This window comes from Megascapheus bottae, chromosome 11 (assembly GCF_031878675.1).
Source record: "Megascapheus bottae isolate mThoBot1 chromosome 11, mThoBot2.hap1, whole genome shotgun sequence".
Lineage (NCBI taxonomy): Eukaryota > Metazoa > Chordata > Mammalia > Rodentia > Geomyidae > Megascapheus > Megascapheus bottae.
Genome location: NC_143519.1, coordinates 49,313,470 through 49,334,559, shown reverse-complemented (window position 1 = coordinate 49,334,559; position 21,090 = coordinate 49,313,470). Strand labels below are relative to the sequence as shown.

The window sequence follows — 21,090 nt, the reverse complement described above, 5'->3', positions numbered from 1 at the left end:
ACCCCATTAAGAGTATGAGATTCTAAACGTGCACCATCACATTGATTATAAAGGAATAAATACTTGCTCTAGATAAAACTAAGGTTAAGTGTTAAGAATTCTAGCTAGGTGCTGATAGCTTATAGTGGTCATTCTACTTGCTCAGGAGGTTGAGATCTGAGGATCATGTTTGAAGCTAGTCTACATAAGAAAGTCTATGAGATTTGTATTTCAATTAACCACCCAAAATCTGGAAATTGGGTATAGAGCAAGTCGTAAATTGCCAATCCTCAGCCAAAAAGCCACTCAAGAGTACAAGGCCCTGAGTTCAAGCCTGTGTACTGTCACACACAAAATAATTTTTTTGGCAGTCATGGAGTTTGAACTCTGGACCTGGGCTTGGGTGCTGTCCCTGAGATACTCAAGGCTACCATTCTACCACATGAGCCACAGTGACACTTCTAATTTTCTGGTGGTTAATTGGAGATTTAAGAGTCTCACAGGCTTTTGTGCTCAGGCTGGCTCTGAGCTGTGATCCTGAGATTCCAGCCTGCCTGCGTAGCTAGGATGACAAGTGTGAGTCCAGCTACAAAAGAACAATTTTACGATTAAGAAAAAAAAAGAGTTAGGGGCCAGGAGTTTAGCCTACTGATAGAGTGCTTGCCTAGCATGTGTGAAGACCCGGGTTCAATTCCTTGGTACCACATACATAGAGAACCCAGAAGTGGTGCTGTGGCTCAAGTGGTAGAGCCCTAAACTTGAGAAAGTCCAAGGACAATGCTCAGGACCTGAGTTCAAGCCCAGAACTGGCAAAAAAAGAAAAAAAAGAAATAAGAGTGTCATACTACTTTAATTTCTTCTATAAAATTAAAATAGAAGCCAGGCACTGTGGCTCACACCTGTAATCCTAGTTACTCAGGAGGCTGAGATCTGAGGATCAAGGTTCAAATCCAGCCTGGGCACAAAAGGACCTGAGACTCTTATCTCCAATTAACCTCTAAAAAATGGGAAGTGGTGCTTGGCTCAAGGGTAGGGAGCTAGCCTTGAGCTGAAGAGCTCAGGGACAGAGCCCAGGCCTAGTTCAAGCCCCATGACCCACAAAAAAATAAATAAAAAATAAAATAAAATAATAGCAGGAAAACATAAGGCCAACAAGGCCGAGGAAAGCATATTGGTGCCTTACTTTGGGTCCACCAATGGCATCACCGACTGTAGCCTAGTAAAGGCATAAGGCCAGGCATAGCTGAGGGCTGTGGGGCAGTGTTTTGGCAAGTTCTCCTGACGAAGGAAACTGAAGAGGCAGAGGACCCAGGGGTCTTTCACAGACTGTGCAAAGATCCAGACGTGAGAAGGGCTCTTCACATCATAGTGACTGTTGACCAGGACTGCATTCCATTCCACTAACCACTGAAGATCCACGTTGTGGGTGAGAGGTAATGTTGCCTGCTGGCACAGAGGTAAACAGTGAGTCAAAGCTGAACTGAGGTGATCCATCCTCACTAGATAGCCTATCCTAATCACCCACTCCAGATGACAGCTTTGGATCCAAAACATCCATTGTACCTTCCCACATACAGCACTGGTAATAGTCATCTGTGCTTCCTGTGCTTTGGCTGGTAAGATGTGTAATTGCCAAGTTCAAGGATCAAGTTCAAGTTGTGAAAGTTTTTTATCTCATATAGCACTGTGTACCAGTACACAGAAGAGAGTCAGTAGTCATTAGAACAAAACATGACCTTAGCTAATTTATATGCAGCCACAGATTTATGATTTTTAAATCATGAAGTGACTTTTCTTTGATGATTAATAAATTTGTTTTTATCCTTCCCATTGGTACATTTATATATGCATATTTTAGCTGTTAATTTCTGTATCTTTTGTTAGACTATATACTTTTCTTTTGAATAAGAGAAATGGCTAATAAGCACAATCTCTTTTATGAATGTCATTCTACTGATTTATATTTTATTTTTTTGCCAGTCCTGGGCTTGAGCTCAGGGCCTGAGCACTGTCCTTGGACTTTCTCAAGGCTAGAGCTCTACTGCTTGATCCTCAGCACCACTTCCGGCTTTTTTTCTATGTATGTGGGGTACCAAGGAATTGAACCCTGGTCTTCATGCATGCTAGGCAAGCACTCTATCACTGGGCCAAATTCCTGGCCCCCTAGCTTTTTTCTATGTATGTGGCATTGAGGAATTGAACCTGGGTCTTCGCCGCATGCTAGGCAAGCACTCTACCACTAGGCCAAACTCCAGGCCCATCTACTGATATTTTAAGTATCTACTTTTTGTCTGAGGATCTAGCCAAAATATATTTCACAACCTCTTGAAAGATTTATATGGATACACACACACATATATTTTACAGAGATAAATTATAAACATTTCATTCTCTTTTAATTCCAAATATCAACCTTTAGAGGACACTAAATTTCAAATAATCTAGGTGCTGTGGTAGGAAAGGAAGTTGCCATCATGTTTGTTAGGCATTTCAAGTGATCCATGTCACCTACTGCCTCTACAAGCGCCCATGGGCACAGTACTATAGATGGCGCTTTAGTAATTGTTAAAAAGAGCTGGAGCTTTAGAGCTCAGTCATGAGATTCCATGATGTGAGAAAGCATTGATTACCATGTTTCTGGCTGTTACATAGGACAATACAGGTAGAAATACCTGGCCAAAGCTAGCACTCTTCCCTGGGTGGGGCAACTTCCTAAGGGAAGATTGCTGACCTGGTAACTCAGGCTCAGGATTGTGATTCTGCTAAACTGAAGAAAATCATATGAACAAATAACAGTTGTCTGCAGGAAAGTAAGGTAACCCATTTAAAATGTTGAAGTTGACTATTTTATTTCATGTCACATGACAACTGAATTTCATCACTATTACTATTAAGAACTATAAAGCCTCAATAATGATCTTAATACTAACTGTTATTAGTAGGACCATAAGCAAGAATAGGACATCCAGCGCTCTGGGAATATACCTTAGTGATAGGGTGCTTACTAGTGTGTGCTAGGTCCTGGATTTGAACTGTGGCACTGAAAACAACAAAACAAAACAAAACACAAAGAGAAGAAAGCCATTAAACACAGGGCTCTCTGTGTCAGTGAGAAAAGGCCTGGAAGGACTCAGAAGTGTCCTGTGGCTTTATATTCATCTCTGTATTTGATAAGGAGCTGCATCTGGAACCAGCAGCATGGATTCTACTAGCTGTCTCTCTCCCCAGCTAGTCAGCAGAAACGAATCTGTTTTCTTATTGTGCTTTTATTTTAAAAAGCCAGATAACTGAAATCAGTTTCAATTTCTCCTCTATTTGCTCAGGAAATTGAAAGTTCCCAAGATGCTTTTTGAAAGGAAGCATATAAATCAGTGCTAGATTCAAAGTCCAAACAGGGCAAGTGTGAGGCTCTAACCCTACCTGTTGGCGTACCTCATTATATTTGGTGCTGGGGATGAAATTCAAGCCTTGTGAACATGAAGCCTGAATTCTACCATTGAGTTCTCATCTGACATGTTTGTATTTCAGTAACTATTTGAGTCAGATGACAATAAATATGAAAGTACCTTGTAAACTGTAAAGTAATACATCAATGGAAGATACATATTAAGAATTATTGGGATATTGAATGCTAAGTACAAAAGTAACTACATTTTAAGTGTTAAATACAATGATAGGAAAATTCATTTTCAGAATGCTGAGCAACTCTTTTGAGACTGAAATTAGAAAAATATTATGTATACTTTAATGCTTAAACTCTGGAGTTTGCTAGTCTGAAGACTTATCCAATTGTCTCATCTATCTTTTGAAAAACCAGACTTGTTTTCCTAAGTACATTTGCATCATCACTACAGTAATCAGATAGGAAACCTTAAATTCCTCCATACATTTCCTTGGTTCTCTCTCTCTCTTCTATCAGTCATGTCTAGAGTTTGTATTGAAGAACTATTAGTAATGAGAAACAAATATGTCCTTACCGAATCTGAAACTGCTACATGAATGAAGCTCTCGAGAATGGAAGAGCTTAACTGGTCCATGACATCAATCATTGGTCTGTCATCATCCTGTACGAATGGGAGGAGATTACTGTCCATGGGAAAATGAATCCTTCCCACCCACACCCCCCTGCCTTATCAGTACACAGAACAGAACTGCTTGCCAATAGCGATAGGATTTTTCTCACAGAGAAGTGAGGGCCAAGATGGCGCAATGCAAAGAACAGGACTCCCTGTGTTTCTGAGTTCAGTTTTTAAGTTTCAGTGGAATATGATTAGAGCTCTAATTTCACATTGTTGTAAAAAAAAACATATCTCTGAATTTCACACTGGAATATACATGAGAATCCAAACCACTATCACAGAGAACCATTCCTGTTGTCATTAATCTTAAGGACTGGAAACTCGCCAAGAATGTTCTTTGTCAGAACACTAATATGCAACTTATTTTAAGCCAATGGCCTTTTAAAGCAACTGATTGATGTTGACTGTCACTGAATTTTGGTCCCAAAGAAAACACAGTGAAAGTGGAGACTAAACATGCACATAACTGTTACATAATTATTTGATTTAAAACAACAAAAAAGCAAATTGAAAAGAAAAATAATAGAGAATATCTTACATAAATTCTTTTACATCAAAGATGTGTGTGTGTGTGTGTGTGTGTGTGTGTGTGTGTGTGTATGATGATGGTGCGTGCCTATAATCTCAGTATTTGGGAGACTAAAGTGGGAAAATTCTGTCTGGGGCCAATTTGGGTTACATAGCAAGGCCTTGACACAAAACAAAAGTGTGTGTGTGTGTGTGTGTGTGTGTGTGTGTGTGTGTGTGTGTGCACATGCACATGTGCCAGTATAGAGGCTTGAAAACAAGGCTTGAACATTGTCCATTAGTTATTGCTCAAAGCTAGTGCTCTGCCACTTGAGTCATACTTTCACTTTCAGCTTTTTTCTCTGGATAACTAGAGATAAGAGTCTTCTGGACTTGTCTGCGACAGCTAGGTTATAGGCATGAGCCTTCACTGCCCGGGTTAAACAACAAAAAAAGCCTCCATTTTTCACATTTTAAAACATGCAAACAAGTAAAATGTACATCTATTCATATGTATTACTTGTCATTCCTTATAAAGAAATTTTGACATATAATTTACTTAAAAGCCTCAGTATTCATATATGAGTGGAAATTATTTTTAAAACAAATAGTGGCTGGTACTGGGTGCCAATAATTTATTTTTTAATTTTAATTTTTTTTATGTGTGATACTGAAGGGCTAAATTCAGGGCTTTGTATTTGCCAGGCAAGCACCCTTCCACTGAGCTCAAATCTCCAATCTCCTAAGCTAAGTTCTTTACTAAGCGAAGCATTGTCCCTTAGTGGCCCTTTCTGTTGGTCCCAGAGAATAGCACTTACCTCTACTTGGTTAAGAATGCTAGTACATAATTAAAAATTCAACAGTTTAGTAAGTACTGATACAGAAGCCATACTTTGTTCATGATCTGTAGTTCAGATTTCAAAACCATTGTTAAGAAACAAATTTTTAAAAGATGTACAATAGCTGGCTGCTGGTGGCTTGTGCCTGTAATAATAGTGCCTGTAATAATAGCTACTCAGGAAGCTGAGATTTGAAGATAGTGGTTTGAAGCCAGCCTGGGCAGGAAAGTCTATGAGACTTTTATCTCCAATTAATTACCAGAAAAGTTGAGGTAGTGCTGTGGCTCAAATGGTAAAGCGCAACCTTTGCGCACAAAGAGGCTCAGAGTCAGTACCCAGGCTCTGAGTTCAAGCCCTACAACCGACAAACAGAAAATGTATTAAGAAGAGTCCATACCTCTGGCTGGCCCAGAGCCATGAATAGAGCTCGGATTTCCTTGAGTATCAACACAGAGAGCTTTCGTGTGGCCACCTGGAAACTGCAGAGTAAAACCAGCGCAAATCCTTCTACTGCATGGAGGACACTGCAGTGAGGGCCCCGCTCTGACTGCATCCTGTGGCTGGAGCCATTTGCAATTAGCTGTCATGCAAGGACAGTAACATTCTCAATTTTAGCAAAAAAAAAATCAGAATGGACACACACATACAAATCTACATCTTCCAGCACATTTGACATGGTGATATTAAAATAATGGCTCAGAAACAGATGTGTCTATGAATGGATTATTATTAGTGAAATACCCTTGATCCCTTTCTCTGTTTTTCAGATCAATCGCGGCTCTGAAATAATATTCACCATCTGCTAGCTGTCTCTGATGAGAAATAACTCAGCAAAAGCTGTTAACAGTAATTAAAACAGAACTGCTTCTATCCATATCATTTTGGGTTACACTGTATATGCAACCAAAATGGCCTCATTTGTTTCACTTAAATTTAACATACTGTTGAATACAGTGGTAGTGATGTTGTATGCCTTGGATTCTGGCATTCAGGACTGGAGTCTGAGGCCAGTCTGAGATACATGGTAACAACCTATCTCAAAGAGGAAGAAAGACAGACTGTTAAATTGAACTTTCATGCAGGAAAATGGATGGACCTAGAAAAAAAATATGTTAAAGTAAATCAGGCTCAGAAATACAAATGGCACATGTTTTCTCTCATATGTGGAAGTCAGATCTGAAATATAAAATATATCTAAAATATAAAATGAAAACATACACAAGGTCAAGTGTTAATATATACAAACCAATTGGCATAAGTGTGGCATACTCAGGGGAGGATTCCAATGGTCTAATCATTTAAAAAAAACAAACAGACAGTTTATCAAAATGACTATGAGGATGATAAAATAAGTCATGTTGGGGGAGAGGTGACATCAAGGTGGAGGACAAATAGAGAAAGGCTAGATAAATCATCTTGGAACGTACAATGTACTTATGTAAAAATGGAGCCAGATAGCTCAAGGGGTAAAGTGAGGTCACATGAGATGGGGAGAATGATGCAAGGGTAACATGGATCAAGATGCACTGAACTTATAAACTAGCATGCTTATTTATTTATACAACTACATAAAGATACTTTTTAAAAAAAAATCCAGGTGCAGGTGGCTCATGCTTGGGATCCTAGCTACTTAGGAGGCTGAGATTTAAGGATTGAGGTTTGAAGCTGGCTGGGGCAAAAAATGTGTTAGACTCATCTCCAAAAGGCTGGAAGTGGAGCTGTGTCTCAAGTGGTAGAGTGTTATCCTTGAACACAAAAGCTTAAAAATAGTGCCCAGAGGGCTGGGAATGTGGCTTAGTGGTAGAGGGCTTCTCTAGTATGTATTAAGCTTGGGTTTGATTCCTCAGTACCACATAAACAAAAAAGCTGGAAGTGGTGCTGTGGTTCAAGTGGTAGAATGCTTATTCTTAAGCAAAAGAAGCTCAGGAACAGAGTCTAGGTTATGAGTTCAAGCCCCAGGACTGACTACCACTTACACTGAAAAACCCAGAAGTGGTGCTGTGGCTCAAGTGGTAGAGCTCTAGCCTTGAGGAAGCCCAAGGACAGTGCTCAGGCCCTGAGCTCAAGCCCAGGACTGGCAAAAACAAACAAACAAACAAAAACAACTAAAACAATTTTTTAAAATCTTCAATTATTTTATCTTCTGTTTGGAATTAATTCCTTGTTTAAATCTTAGATCTGGATCTAGGTTGTGTACAGTTTGAATCTGTGTTTATATTAGGGATTCTGAAAGTTCCCAAAATACGAAGAGGTAAATAAAAAACAAGATACAGCAGAATCCATCGCTGCCACCATTTCCCAAGCATATATAACCTGCCTATCATCATTAGGCAGAAGTAGAATGCCAGGAAGGAGGTGGGAACCACTAGGGTTCGGGCCTAGTGGTAGAGTGCTTGCCTAGCATGCACAAAGTCCTGGGTTTGATTTCTCAGTACCACATACACAGAAAAAGCCAGAAGTGGTGTTATGGGACAAGTGGTAGAATGCAATTCTTGAGAAAGCTCAAGGACTGTTCCAAGGCCCTGAGTTCAAACCCCAGCTCTGGCTAAAAAACAAATAGCCACCATATTTCAAGTCCCATCATGATCTTGTTAATGTTAACAAACCTAACTTGACATAGTGTAGCATGCTAAATTTTCTGGTCACAATGTATACTCAGAAAGAATGAAGGGCTAGCACTAGAGAAATTTCCCAAGTGGCTGGAAAAGAGAACTCAAGAATTCCAAAGATTTCCTGGGCTGTGGTTTATCTGCAGGTCTAAAATATAAAAAAGGCCAGATGTCATAACATAAGCCTGTAACCACAGATACTTAAAAAGATCAAAAGTCCTATACAAGCCTGGACAAAAGTAGTAAGAACCTATTCATTTGATAAAATGAAATATATTCATTATCTGACGTTCATTGCTGAAATCCCATTGTACATCACTTTTATAATATCCTTTAAAAATACAATCAATAAAGTAAAATTTTAGAAATCATAAAATAACTATAAAGCATAATAAAGTAAACGAAATAAAGATGATTAAATAAAGAAAAGTAAGAAAATAAATAATAAAATAGAAACCAAAAGGGCTGGGTGTATAACTCAAGTGGTAAAGGACTTGACTATCATAAGAGAGGCCTTGGGTCCAATCCGGAAATGGGGAAAGGGATTGTGAGAAGGGGGAAAGGGTACAGGTTATTGTAGAAGCCAGGAAAATCACCTCTGAGTTTCTGATCTTGTTGGCTTGCTCGCAGACCCGTCCTTGCGTCTGGATAACGAGCTTCCACTGGGTGAGCAGCTGTAGCAGCAACTTCAGGGATGAATCCAGAAGACTGTGGTGCATGTCATTTACTTCCCGGAGCAGGAAGTTGGTAAAGCCAAATAGGACATCTTCTCTCCAATCAGAGAAGTCAACCAGTAAACCCTGAAGAGAGTTCTGTGCGATATGTCGCAATTCATCATCCATGTGAATAGACAACCTGGGAGGTGAATGAAAGGCAGTAAGATCACTTTTCTCCTAGCGCCTTTCCAGCCTACTTGAGGCTGACATCTAAAGTAGTCACGGTTTACCTATTGACACTAAGATAGTAACATTGGTGCAATGCTAGAGATTTAATTTGTTTTCTATTCTTATCCCTTTTCTATTTCACCACATTTAACTATAGATGAATAGTTTTTAATCATAATAGTGACTACAGGATAAAATATGTGTATGTGCCTGAGAGTTTTGTGTGTGTGTGTGTGTGTGTGTGTGTGTGTGAGTGTGTATGTGTGTGTGTGAAAGACAGAGAGAGAGAGAGAGAGAGAGAGAGAGAGAGAGAGAGAGAGAGAGAGAGAGAGAGAATAAATGTGTATGTGCCTGAGAGAGTGGGAGGATTTTGTGTGTGTGTGTGTGTGTGTGTGTGTGAGAGAGAGAGAGAGAGAGAGAGAGAGAGAGAGAGAGAGAGAGAGAGAGAGAGAGAGAGAGACACAGACAGACAGACAGACAGAGAGAGACAGAGAGAGAGACAGAGAGACTGACAGACAGACAGACAGACAGACAGACAGACAGACAGGCACAGACAGGAAACTTAAACTCAGGTTTTCACTCTCTCCCTTGGCTTTTTCAATCAAGTCCAGTACTCTGCCACTTAAGCTATGGTTCTACTTCTGGTTTTTTGCTAGTTATTTGGACATGGGTCTCAATGACTTTTCTGACTGGGCTCGTTTCAAACTGTGATCCACAGAGCTCAGCCTCCTGAGTAGCTAGGATCATAGGTACAAATCACCAGTATACAACCAGGCTTTTTCTTTTCTCTTTTTTGCCAGGCCTGGGGTTTGAACTCAGGGCCTCAGCAGTGTCCTTGGGCTTTTTCCTCAAGGCTAGCACTCAGCCACTTGAGCCACAGCACCATTTCTGGCTTTTTCTATGTATGTGGTACTGAGGAATCTAACCCATTTTTGTTGTTGTTGTTGTTGTTTTTTAACCACCTGATATTGATGGTTCTGTGGCTTAGACTCTAGGCCTGGGAGCTGTCCTGAGATTTTGGACTCAAGGCCAGCAATCTACCACTTGAGCCACAGCTCTATTTCTGGAGTTTGGTGGTAAACTGGAGATACGAGTCTCACAGACTTTCCTGCCTGGGCTGGGCTTTGAACTGTGATGCTCAGTTCTCAGCCTCCTAAGTACCGAGGATTATAGATATCAGCCGCTGGTGTCCAGTACGCAGGGCTAATTTTAAAGACAAGAAACCAGAAAGCCAAATGACTCACAGAAAAGTTCAGTAAAAATGAACAGAATTGGGCCTGAATTCTCAATCAGTTTGGTTTGCCACTCAGAGGATATTTGGCAAAGTCAGGGGACATTCTCGGTTGTCTATATTGGGGGTGCATTACTGAAATCTCTCTGGTGGGTGGAAGGTAATGATCTTCAGTATAAAAATCCTACAGTGCCCAAGACAAAAAAAATGATCTAGCTAAAATGCAGACAGAATGAAGGGACTTGAAATGAGTCAAATAAAGGATCTCAGTGTACTCATGGTTTAATCAAAACATGATGATATTAAATCTCAACATCACTATGGAAGGTTATACTTAACAAAATGCTTCACAGATTCTTTTATTTAATAGGCAAATGGTGAGCTTCCTTGGATTCAGGCACCATACCTACTGGGTGTAGCACTTAGGATATGGCGCTCAACGTGGCTGTCTCCTGTATCAGGGGTGGGGGCTGCATGACAAGGTGTGAGACAGAGCTGAAAAGAGTTGAATGCATCTGTGGGCCACTGAGGAGGGCAATATGGAACAAAAACAGGTAAGCATGTGTACTCCAGTACCAGAATGTCTGGCTCAGTGTGTGCGTTGCCTGGCCTCAAGACCTCTTTATAATCTAAGCTTCAAATCCCTCATTTATAAAATGAGATACTAACCATTGGAACCCATACACTAGTAAGATTCATCAGAATACCTTTGCAGAATACCATAAGTCCCCAATAAGAATGTAGTAAGCTCTCAGAAACAAGTTATTGTTATCAGAAGATAATGAGCATTATGCTCAAAGTGAGAAAGGAAGATTCATTGTTGGAGCCACATTTGAGGGGAAAAAAAGAAAACAGGATCAAGCAAGCAAGAGTAGCAATGGGGCAGAGGTTGTGGAGAAGAACAAGACTAAGAGAGAAAACAGGAGGTTGCAGCACAGGCTGTCAATATGTGGTAAGGGCCTTGCCCCAGAGCAGAGGAACAGTAAGAACGGGTGACAGAGGGAGCAACAATATTTAAAGAAGACATGATTCCTAGGATTCAGTGTCCTAGAACAAAACGTGGTCCAGCAGCCTCTACAAAAAGGGCCAATACTATCCCCAGCAAAAAGAAGAAACCATGGCCTGGGGTGGTTAAGGAAATGGCTCAAAGTCACATTCCTTCCTTATAAGATAGGAACAACCAGTATTTAAACCCAAGACTTCTCAATCCAAATTTTTCTCCACAAGCAAGGTCAATTTCCTCTGTTATAAGCTACTGAATAGATAGCCTTTCAAAAGCTTGAAGTGACAGACAAGCTCTTTTCTTCTTCTCTAGTAACTCGAAGTATATCAAATGGTTCACAGTTGACCACAGAAATCAGCTGAGAAGTTCCATAGTCCCCAGACTTACTGAGGCAGTACAGGAAAGCCCAAGAAACTTTTGTTGTCATTGTTGTTGTTGGTTGTGGGACTTGAACTCTGGGCCTGGGCTCTGCCCCAGAGTTCTTCAGCTCAAGGCTAGCATTCTACCACTTTGAGCCATAGTGCCACTTCCAGTTTTGTGGTGCTTAATTGGAGATAAGAATCTCATGGACTTTCATGCCCTGGATGCTTTGAACTGAGATCCTCAGATCTCAATCTCCTCTGAACAGCTAGGATTACAGGTGTGAACCACTGGTACCCAGCTCTAAGAGACTATGATTTCCAATTAATCACAAAGAAAACCAGAACCAGAGCTGTAGCATGAATAGTACGGTGGCTAACCTTGTGCATAAAAGCTCAGGGACAGCTTCCAGGCATAGTGTATAAGCCCCAGGACCAGAACAAAAGAAAAACAAATAAGTATATTCCCAAACTTACCTAACAACTATGTGACATACAGCATATGACATGATATACGCACTATTCAAATATGAAGGCACCTAAAAATAACTATGTATGCCATGTATCATGGAAGTGACATATATATTATTTAATTCTCACCTTATGAGATTCTCTTATCAATACAGTCAAATTTTTGAAAAGGAAGCTGGGTACTTAGGGCTCATCCTATAATCCTAGTTACTCAGGAGTGACTTGAAGCCAGCCAGGGCAGGAAAGTCGGTGAAAATTTTAATCTCTAATTAAACATGGAAAAGCTGGAAATAGGGCTGTAGCTAAACAGCAGAGAGTCAGCCTTGAGCAAATAAAAACTAGGGAGCAGGAGTTTGGCCTAGTGGTAGAGTGCTTGCCTAGCATGCACAAACACTGGGTTTGATTCCTCGGTACCACATACAGAGAAAAAAGCCAGAAGTGGTGCTGTGGCTCAAGTGGTAGAGCTCTAGCCTTGAGAAAGCCCAAGCACAGTGCTCAGGCTCCGAGTTCAAGCCTTGGGACAGGCAAAAAAAAAAACAACAACCCAAATATAAAACAAAACTATGGGATAGTGCCAGGCCAGCCCTGTGAGTCTTAGTCCTGACACAAAAAGAAAAAGAAATTTTGATAAAAATTTTATATTTGAAAATTTGATTAGATATCAAATCCTTAAGGTTCATAGTGAATAAGGTCTCAGGGAGTGACAGAGGACAGTAGCCTTGGACTTTGTTGAATGATACCTTTGGGAAGGGAGTAAGAAAGAAGAAATATGATCTCAGCTGAGAAGCAAGTTCCTCCCTTGTGTGTGGAGAATCCCTGGGGGTCCCAGGAAGTGGAGTAGCACAGGATTTAGTAAGGGTAGGAGGGCAATACCACCATGCAGGAAGGCCTACAGGAAAAGATCCTCCCAACTAGCTCTTTTGAGCTAGCTGAGCAAAATATAACCCATCCCATCCCCAATCAGCTTCATTCCATACATCGCAGCCATGTTCAATATCGCTGCCTAAGCCTGAGGTTTGAATGTTTGATATCCAATTATAATCAGAAGCACTGTGACAGGTCCCTGGGGGCCAGTTATGTGGGACACATTCTTACAAGTCATTCAATAGAACTGAGCAGGAACACTGAGTAAGCATCAAGTTTGCCAATTAAAAAAGAGGAGCAAGGTGTCAAGTTATTATTTTTTTTTTTTTTGGTCAGTCCTAGGGCTTGAACTCTGGGCCTGGGCACCGTCCCTGGGCTCTTCAGTTCAAGGTGACTGTTCTACCACGTTGAACCACAGCTCCACCTCTTGTTTTTCTGGTAGTTAATTGGAGATAAGAGTCTCATGGGATGGTTTTGAAGGACAATCCTTAGATCTGAGCCTCCTGAGTAGTTAGGATTACAGATATGAGCCACTGGTGCCAGGCAAGCAAACCAACTTTTTATGTAAAAATCTATCAGGAATTTGAGTGTGAGTGTCTGAACTCAAAATTGATGGTCCCTCCTCCTCTCTCTAGCTAAACCATCTAGATGATCCATTGTGGGGTCAGAAGCAAAGACTTCTTGTGTGGCCCTTGAGATCCACGTTTATTATGAGTCGATGACTTCACTTTTGTTCTCTGACTCTCTTGAAGGATCTGAAGAGGTACACATTCCCAGTGTGCAAGTCACATGCTCCACTTCCGGCCCCCTGAGGGGGAGTCCAGCCTCTGGCTTCTTCTGAAGTTTATGAGAAAGTTCTCATTACAGCTTCTGATGTAGTTTTGGTCATTTTATTCTTTTCCCTCATAAAACACACAAACACACACACACACACACACACACACACACACACACACACACACACACACGCGCAAACAACCAAAACAGTACCCAGGGTTTTGGGGTTTTGTAAGAATGTACATACTAATAAACAGGACATGCTATAAATAGCATTCACATTCCAGTCTGCCTCTCAAAATTCCCTCCCCTCACATGGTCACATCATGTGGTACTACAGTCTGCAGGTCTCCAGTGCTACTGGATCAAGCTATCCAGGTGATTTCACAGAGCTAAGAGCCTTCCACACAGAGCTATGGCACATTAGCATTAGAACTTCGCCTAGAATGCTAGATATCATTACACACAAGACAAAATGAAACACCTGACATTTCAAAGGGACTCATGTACACAATCACCAGTAAGATCTCCATTGAATGAATCACCTTCCAATCCCAGTGAACTGAGAATTGTCTTTTTTCCATACAAACACCTATTCTGTCTAACACATGTAGACAGGCACTTCAAAGGTCCTAAGAGATACAATGCCATTCTAATTTCTCTAAAATCTTACAAAAAAATCCAAGTAGGCTGAGAGGTTATATATAGTTCACACTGATTGTTAAAAAAAAAGGCAATCTAGGATAAAAATTCTGGCTTTCTAGATGCTTCTATCTTGTTCTGATTTTCCACACCACCTCCTCCATCTCTTAGAACGCTGCCTCTTGTCAGTGGTCCACAGTGCCACGGAGAGAGAGCTTTCTTACTCATTCCTCAAGGTCAGACTCAACCTTTCACTCAGCCACTCTCACCCACAGGAACATGCTTCTAAGTCTTCCTAACTATTGCTCAGTTCTCTGTTATGCAGGGAAAACTGATAGGCAGTTCTTTTATGTTTCTGGATCATTCTGGAATTTGTCACTATTTTTCTACATTCTCAGTCTCTGCTCTCATTCTAGAAGACTCAGTATTTGTGTAAATGACCCTTATAGAAACTCATTCTCTTCATTGCTCAGCATCTCTTTCCTCCTGAATTGTTTATTTTAATTTTTTTGGAAACTCATCCTTTGTTCCTGAGGGGTCTTCTCATCCAGAAGTAGAAATCTCTTTTCAATATGCGCTTATATCCCCCTCCCTTCTTTTCCCTCTTCCTCCCTGCATCTAACATATGTGCTCTGAATTCACTTTCTGGTCATTTAGGTAAAGGGCCCAAGTTGTAGCTGATAAAGCCTTATATCCTTCTTAAGAACTGTGTACAAATCATGCACTGGAGGTTGTTGATGACAGCAAAGAACAGGTTGTGTTACAGATAGTAGATGACAAATGACAGCTACACAAGTAGAAGACTTGGTCAGAGAGCACCAAGGCTTACCATAGTGGTAACCTTCAGAACCAGCCTCAGTCTTGTGCTAGTGGTATAGCAGAGGAGGAGGACAACAGGCTGTAAGAGGGATAATTCGAAAGCCAGAGGTGAACAACCAAATCACCCACGCTTGCTGACCACAGAAGAGACAACCATGGCACAGTAACAAAGATGTGAGGCAACACAGGATACCCAGAAGTCTCTGAATGTACAGTGATGTGGGGTGGGAGCTGGGCTTATTTGGATAGGGTCACCTAGTTTTTCTGTGTTGCTTTCCACAATCAGTATTAATATTTATTACCCTTTATCAAGCTTTCCTTTATTCCACTATTATCAGATTAACCAGCTCCAAATGACATTTGAAAAATATCTTTCCCCTACCAAAAACTTCATCAGTCCAATTGCTTCTACTGATGCTTAGCATTTGCTGAAAATCTAACAGATGCTGGCATTTCATGCCTCTTATACTAGCCATTCAGGAGAATAGTTCAAAGCTAGGTAAGACTCTGTTTTTCTAATTAACCAGCAAAAGTAGAGATGTGGCTTAAGTGGTAGAGAGTTATCCTTAAGTACAAAAATTTAGGGATTTTGAGCAGACCCTCAAGCCCCAGGACAGATACTTGCATGTGTGTGCACACACACTCATGCATAAACACACACACACACACACACACACACACACACACACACACTCCTCTCTAGGATTATTTTTATTTCCTTCCAGCACTGGATTTTTAAACTCCCTTTTCTTACCTTTATCACCCCCAACCTAAGGAGGACTTCTGTTCTTTTCCATTCTTACTATTCCATGTGACTAATGATCTTTGTCTTCTATATTACCCTATGTAATTTTAAATGTGTTTTAAATGAAAGGAATATATAACTATCAACTACAGCTTTTGAGTAATAGCAGCTAGCTTGCTAAAAGATGACGAAATCATTTTGTTCTACACAAATACATTTAAGGATCTAGTTGGACCATGCATTCCTACAGAGAATGGTCAGGATGATTAAATGAGTTTTGGCAGCTGTCTAGAATACTAAACTGCATTTAGAATCCTTGTGACCAGCCTCTTGTGGCTCCCTGAAGACATCCTTTGACTTCAGACTGGGAGTCAAACCCTAGACAGACCAGATTGCATGGCAGACTTTTGTAAATTCTACTCTTCTGTCAAAGGATATTTCAAACACCATCTTATACCAGAGATATTTGCTGACTTCCTGGATCCAAAGTAATGGCTGCCCTCTGAACTTCAACGTGAAAACAATAATAATACCATTATATTACACTGTTCCTTTCTGTCTATACATAGAACTATAGTAATAATCTCTCACTCAGTACTTATCTATCAATCATACATAATCATTCTATTTTATGTTAGGTCATTTCTTAGGAATCATGATAAGAGACTACAATTCAAACAAGTGAAAACCAGCATCATTCTCACTTACCTGGCCAACAAGTCAATAAGTTCAAGTTTTGACATCCCATCCGGAAGCAGCCGAGGAATAGCAGCAACACAGGTCCTGAAGAGATCTATTTTGGGCTTTCTCTCACCCCTAGAGATGAAAGAGAATACTTCATATGGTTGTGGATACATTTTACTTCAGGTTCTCCACCGCTCAATTCTATGGAGCCTGGTCTCTATAGGCTGCATTTAAGTCACGGGGATCATGGGAATAAATGCCTATACATATCTACATGAAGACATATGCTAACTCATTCCTATGTTTATTATTTGAAACTGGGATTTAAAAATACACAAGAAATGGTGCCTTGCTGATTTCATCCTTTTCCTCTATAGTCTGAATCCTGTTAAAATAAATTAAGTGCTTCCTAAACAAGTCTTTTATAATGACAAGTAAAATTCTGAATGAGGATTTAAAATGACACTAATCTCTATGGACAATCTTTCTGTTTTTTCAGTCACCCTCCTGAGAACATTGATGTTTAAGGTTTAATGTCTCTGTAGCATTAGAACAATGTTAAGGAACAATGTAGAATCAACTTTCCATATCTAGGGATTTTAGGTTGAAAACAAGCAAGAAAAAGTATGTCTCTATTGAACCTGTATAGACTGTGTGTGTGTGTGTGTGTGTGTGTGTGTGTGTGTGTGTGTGTGTGTGTGTGTGTAATAAAGCTTGAACTCAGAGACTTGCACTTTGCTCAGCTTTTTTTCACTCAAGGCTAGAGTTCTACCACTTGTGCCACACCTCTATCTCCTGCTTTTTGCTGGTGCACTGGGGACAGAGTTTTATAGATGTGTCTGCCTGTGTTGGCTTTCAACTGTGATCTTCAAATCTCCTGAGTAGCTAGAATTACATGAGTGAATCACCAGAACCTGGCTTGAACTTCTTTCTTGTGATTATTTCCTAAACAAAAGAACAGAGAACTATATGGCATAAATATGTATATATAGTATTAAAAATTGTAAGTAATTTTCAGATGACTGGAAGCAGATGGGTTGCACATAGATTTTATTCAAACCAAATTAAGTATGTCATTTTACATAAAAGACTTAGGCATTCTTGGATTTCTGTCTCTGTGGATAGATCCTAGAAAATATTCTCCACGAATATAGGACAGCTGTGTTTTGAAGTAAATCAGTTTTTACTTGTTTCAGTAGGTAACTTAAAAAATGCTTGGCCATTTATTGTATCAATGTTTTATGGAAGTTAAATTGCCCATTAAGCTTTTCACATAATCTAGGTGAAAACGTATAGCAATGTATTTAAATTCTAACTACCTGGTCTTCTGAGAATAAATATAAAATTGGTACTAAATTAATGCAATTGTAGGATACAGACACAGTAATAAAAATGAAAGATGCCACAAAAGAAATCTCTTCTAGGAACAGTAACTCTGGTCAGAATAAAAAAGTTACCAACAGCATCCATCCTCTCATCTCTTGATCATAACCTTCCTCTTTCAGTACGATTATTCAGAAGGAATAAAAAACTAGTCAAATGAAAAAGGGACATATATTGACTACTGAAATCCTCTGCATGTGTGTGTGTGTGTGTGTGTGTGTGTGTGAGAGAGAGAGAGAGAGAGAGAGAGAGAGAGAGAGAGAGAGAGAGAGAGAGAGAGAGAGAGAGAGAGAGCACGCGAGTGTGAGCTGACAGGGCTTGAACTCAAGGCTTTGTGTTCTCACTGGGCTTTTTTGATCAGGAGCAGAGATCTACCACTCAGGTGACATATCCATTTCTGGCCTTTTACTGGTTAATTGTATATAAGAATCTCTCTTGCCTAAGCTAGCTTTGAATCATGATCCTTGGATCTCAGCTTTATGAGTAGCAAGGTTGTTTTCTCTCCTGTTCCATGAATGTTTGGCATGGCTGTAGGAGATTTTCAGACAGGAAGCAGTTGTCCAGCAGCTCCCAATCATCTGTAGGACAGAGATGTCTTTACATGACAAATCAAATGCCAAGTGGTGGTCCCTAACTGTTCATCTTAACAAGGAATTTAAGCAGTTCTCTTAGCTTACTCATCAGATGTTCCAAACAGATGGGATTAAAAAAAAATCTGTTGGAAAACAGATGATTGGGCCTAGCCTAAAGTGTAAGACAAACTCTGCCAGACTTCTAAACTGATAAAGCAGGCCTAGATAAGAGACTCATTAGTTTGTGACTTCCTTTAACTATTGCAGTCTTTGCTGTGTGAGCTTCTGGGGGGTGCATGTGACTCCCTCAAAATAACACAACTGAGAAAATTTATTAACATCTTCCTCCATTTTTTTAACTAGCCACAAAACAACACAGAATATCCAGTGTTCAAGTTCACACCATAAGTAGGCCCTGGGAAAAGAAAATGCTGGGCCAGCTTGAAATATCAACTTAGATGCTTGTGTGGCCTCCACCCTCTTCTCCTAAATGCTTAGACAATTCCCCAACTCTTCTGCTTTTTGTGTTTCTATTACAGAAATGAAGCAGTGAGTTATTTTTCACTCAGGGATTTGCCTTAGAGTCTAGCAGGAAAAATATTTCTAGCCTCATTAGGACAGTCTCAGAATGGTTGAATGGGAAAAACAATCTTAGAAAAAAATGGGAGCATTAGTTGAAACATTAATAAAATATTTACTTTATATATTTATATGTAAACCTGTGGTTTTTATTACTCTGATTTTCTCACTTTAGTCCCAAATCTATTTTACTATGTCTATTGATTTGAAGTATAATTTTCCTTTAAAGCTCTTTAAATTCTTCACTATTTTTAGGAGAAATAATTATATGATAGAATTTTTAAAAGCATCTCTTGTAAAAAAATCATGTTTTCTCTCACATGTGGAAAGGAACTCTAAATTATGAACCTATATGTAAATACATAAATAAAAATATATATAAATAAAAACTTGTAAAGGGGCTAGGAGTGTGGCCTACTGGTAGAGTACCTGCCTAGCATGCACAAAGCCCTGGTACCAAATACATTGAAAAAGCCAGAAGTGGTACCGTGGCTCAAATGGTAGAGCACTAGCCATGAGAAAGCCCAAGGACAGTGCTTAGGCCCTGGGTTCAAGCCTTAAGACTGGAAAAATAAACCTATAAAAAATGTAAACATATGTATATATATACACATACATATATATGTATATATACATACACACATACACACACATATATATGTATACATATGTATAGTCCATTCTATAGTCATGGGGACTATTTCTGTATTGCTGAACTACGGTGTTAAGTCAGGTCTATTCAGCACTGGAGGTATGGTTCAAATGGCCAAGAACCTGCTTATCAAGCATAAGGCCCTGAGATCAAACCCTAGCACTGCTCCCCCTACCCTTAAAGAAAAGTCCAAGTTAGGTATATTATGTACACTTTTAATTCATGATATTTTCAGCTTATTATAGATTTACTGGGAGGAGACCTGTTATAATTCCAGCATGAGCTGTGTGTACATGCATATAATAGGGAGAGGTCAGAAGAAATCACAAAAGCCAAGGGATGGTCACTGATTTCAAGTGGGGCTCTGAGAAAGCTTCTTTCACTTATATATTTACTTACTTTTGAATTTACCTATTGCGTTAATCATTGGTTTATTGGTTGACTAATTCATATGTGCCAGTTCTGGAGCATCAGTTCCAAGCCCAGAGACTTCCCACAGCCTTTTTACTCAAGGCTGGTGTACTACCACTTGAGCCACTCCTCCAGTTCTGGCTTTATGCTCATTACTTGAAGATGAGCGTCTCTCAGATTTATCTTCCCAGGCTGGCTTCAAATTGTAATTCTTAGATCTCGGTACCTGAGTGGCCTGGATTATAGGCATGAGCCACTGATACTTATTGGGCTCACTTTAAGTTTAGATACAATAATAAATATATAATAAGTATATAATAAATATATACTTAAGAGAATTCTTCATTTTAGGCTGCTTCTGTCATGAGGATGTTACCACTGTAATAAAATGTGCATTTACAAAGGGGTAACAGATTAATTGTGGTATTTGGGGCTAGATATACTGACTGAAAAGAAAATCTTCCTAATTATATTTTTAGAAACTTATGCCAAACATGTTAAATATAATTTACTTTCTGGTCCAACAACAAAACTGAAACTTTCTTAAGATACAGAATTATAACCTAATCTTGGCACCTTTCAAAATTGTTCCCAAGTAGTAAAAATAGTTAAACTCTAATTGAAAACTTGGTTCTTTAGAGTTGGGATGAGAACATGTGAGTTTAACTTTTAAAGCTACTAAGTTTTACAAATGCATAGAAACTACTCATTAGGGTCTGTCTGCACAGTCCAGCGAACTTGAGATTTATAAAGATGGCATGTTTGTAAAGTGGGGATATTGCTGATCATGTGGCCTGTGATCTATGTTGGGGATATAATGTCCCTTTTCAACAGTGTGGAGTAGTAAAGGAGTCATGTGTCCCATTTACTATCTTACTGGACAAATAATGCTCAAGATCTAACCAAAATATTGTCAAAAATATTTTGTTCTTTTCACTATCCTTAAAACACTTTAGGATTTTGATTCCAAAGAGATGAGATCAAACCAGAACAAGTGGAAA

General features: G+C 39.6%; 1 protein-coding gene across 6 annotated transcripts in view; it reads right to left on the bottom strand.

Annotated features, from left to right (window-relative positions):
- The window catches only part of Fry (FRY microtubule binding protein), a 444,403-nt gene that overhangs the window by 123,999 nt on the left and 299,314 nt on the right, over positions 1 to 21,090 (bottom strand). For 3 of the 6 annotated variants that reach the window (XM_090342230.1, XM_090342231.1, XM_090342229.1), the window contains 5 exons: positions 16,517 to 16,624; positions 8,610 to 8,868; positions 5,802 to 5,984; positions 3,957 to 4,043; positions 1,163 to 1,425 (listed from right to left, as the gene is read on the bottom strand). In XM_090342230.1, coding sequence (XP_090198356.1) covers positions 1,163 to 1,425; positions 3,957 to 4,043; positions 5,802 to 5,984; positions 8,610 to 8,868; positions 16,517 to 16,624 — 900 coding nt within the window. The remainder of the gene's footprint in view (positions 1 to 1,162; positions 1,426 to 3,956; positions 4,044 to 5,801; positions 5,985 to 8,609; positions 8,869 to 16,516; positions 16,625 to 21,090) is intronic. The other 3 variants (XM_090342232.1, XM_090342235.1, XM_090342233.1) reach the window with 1 other exon arrangement.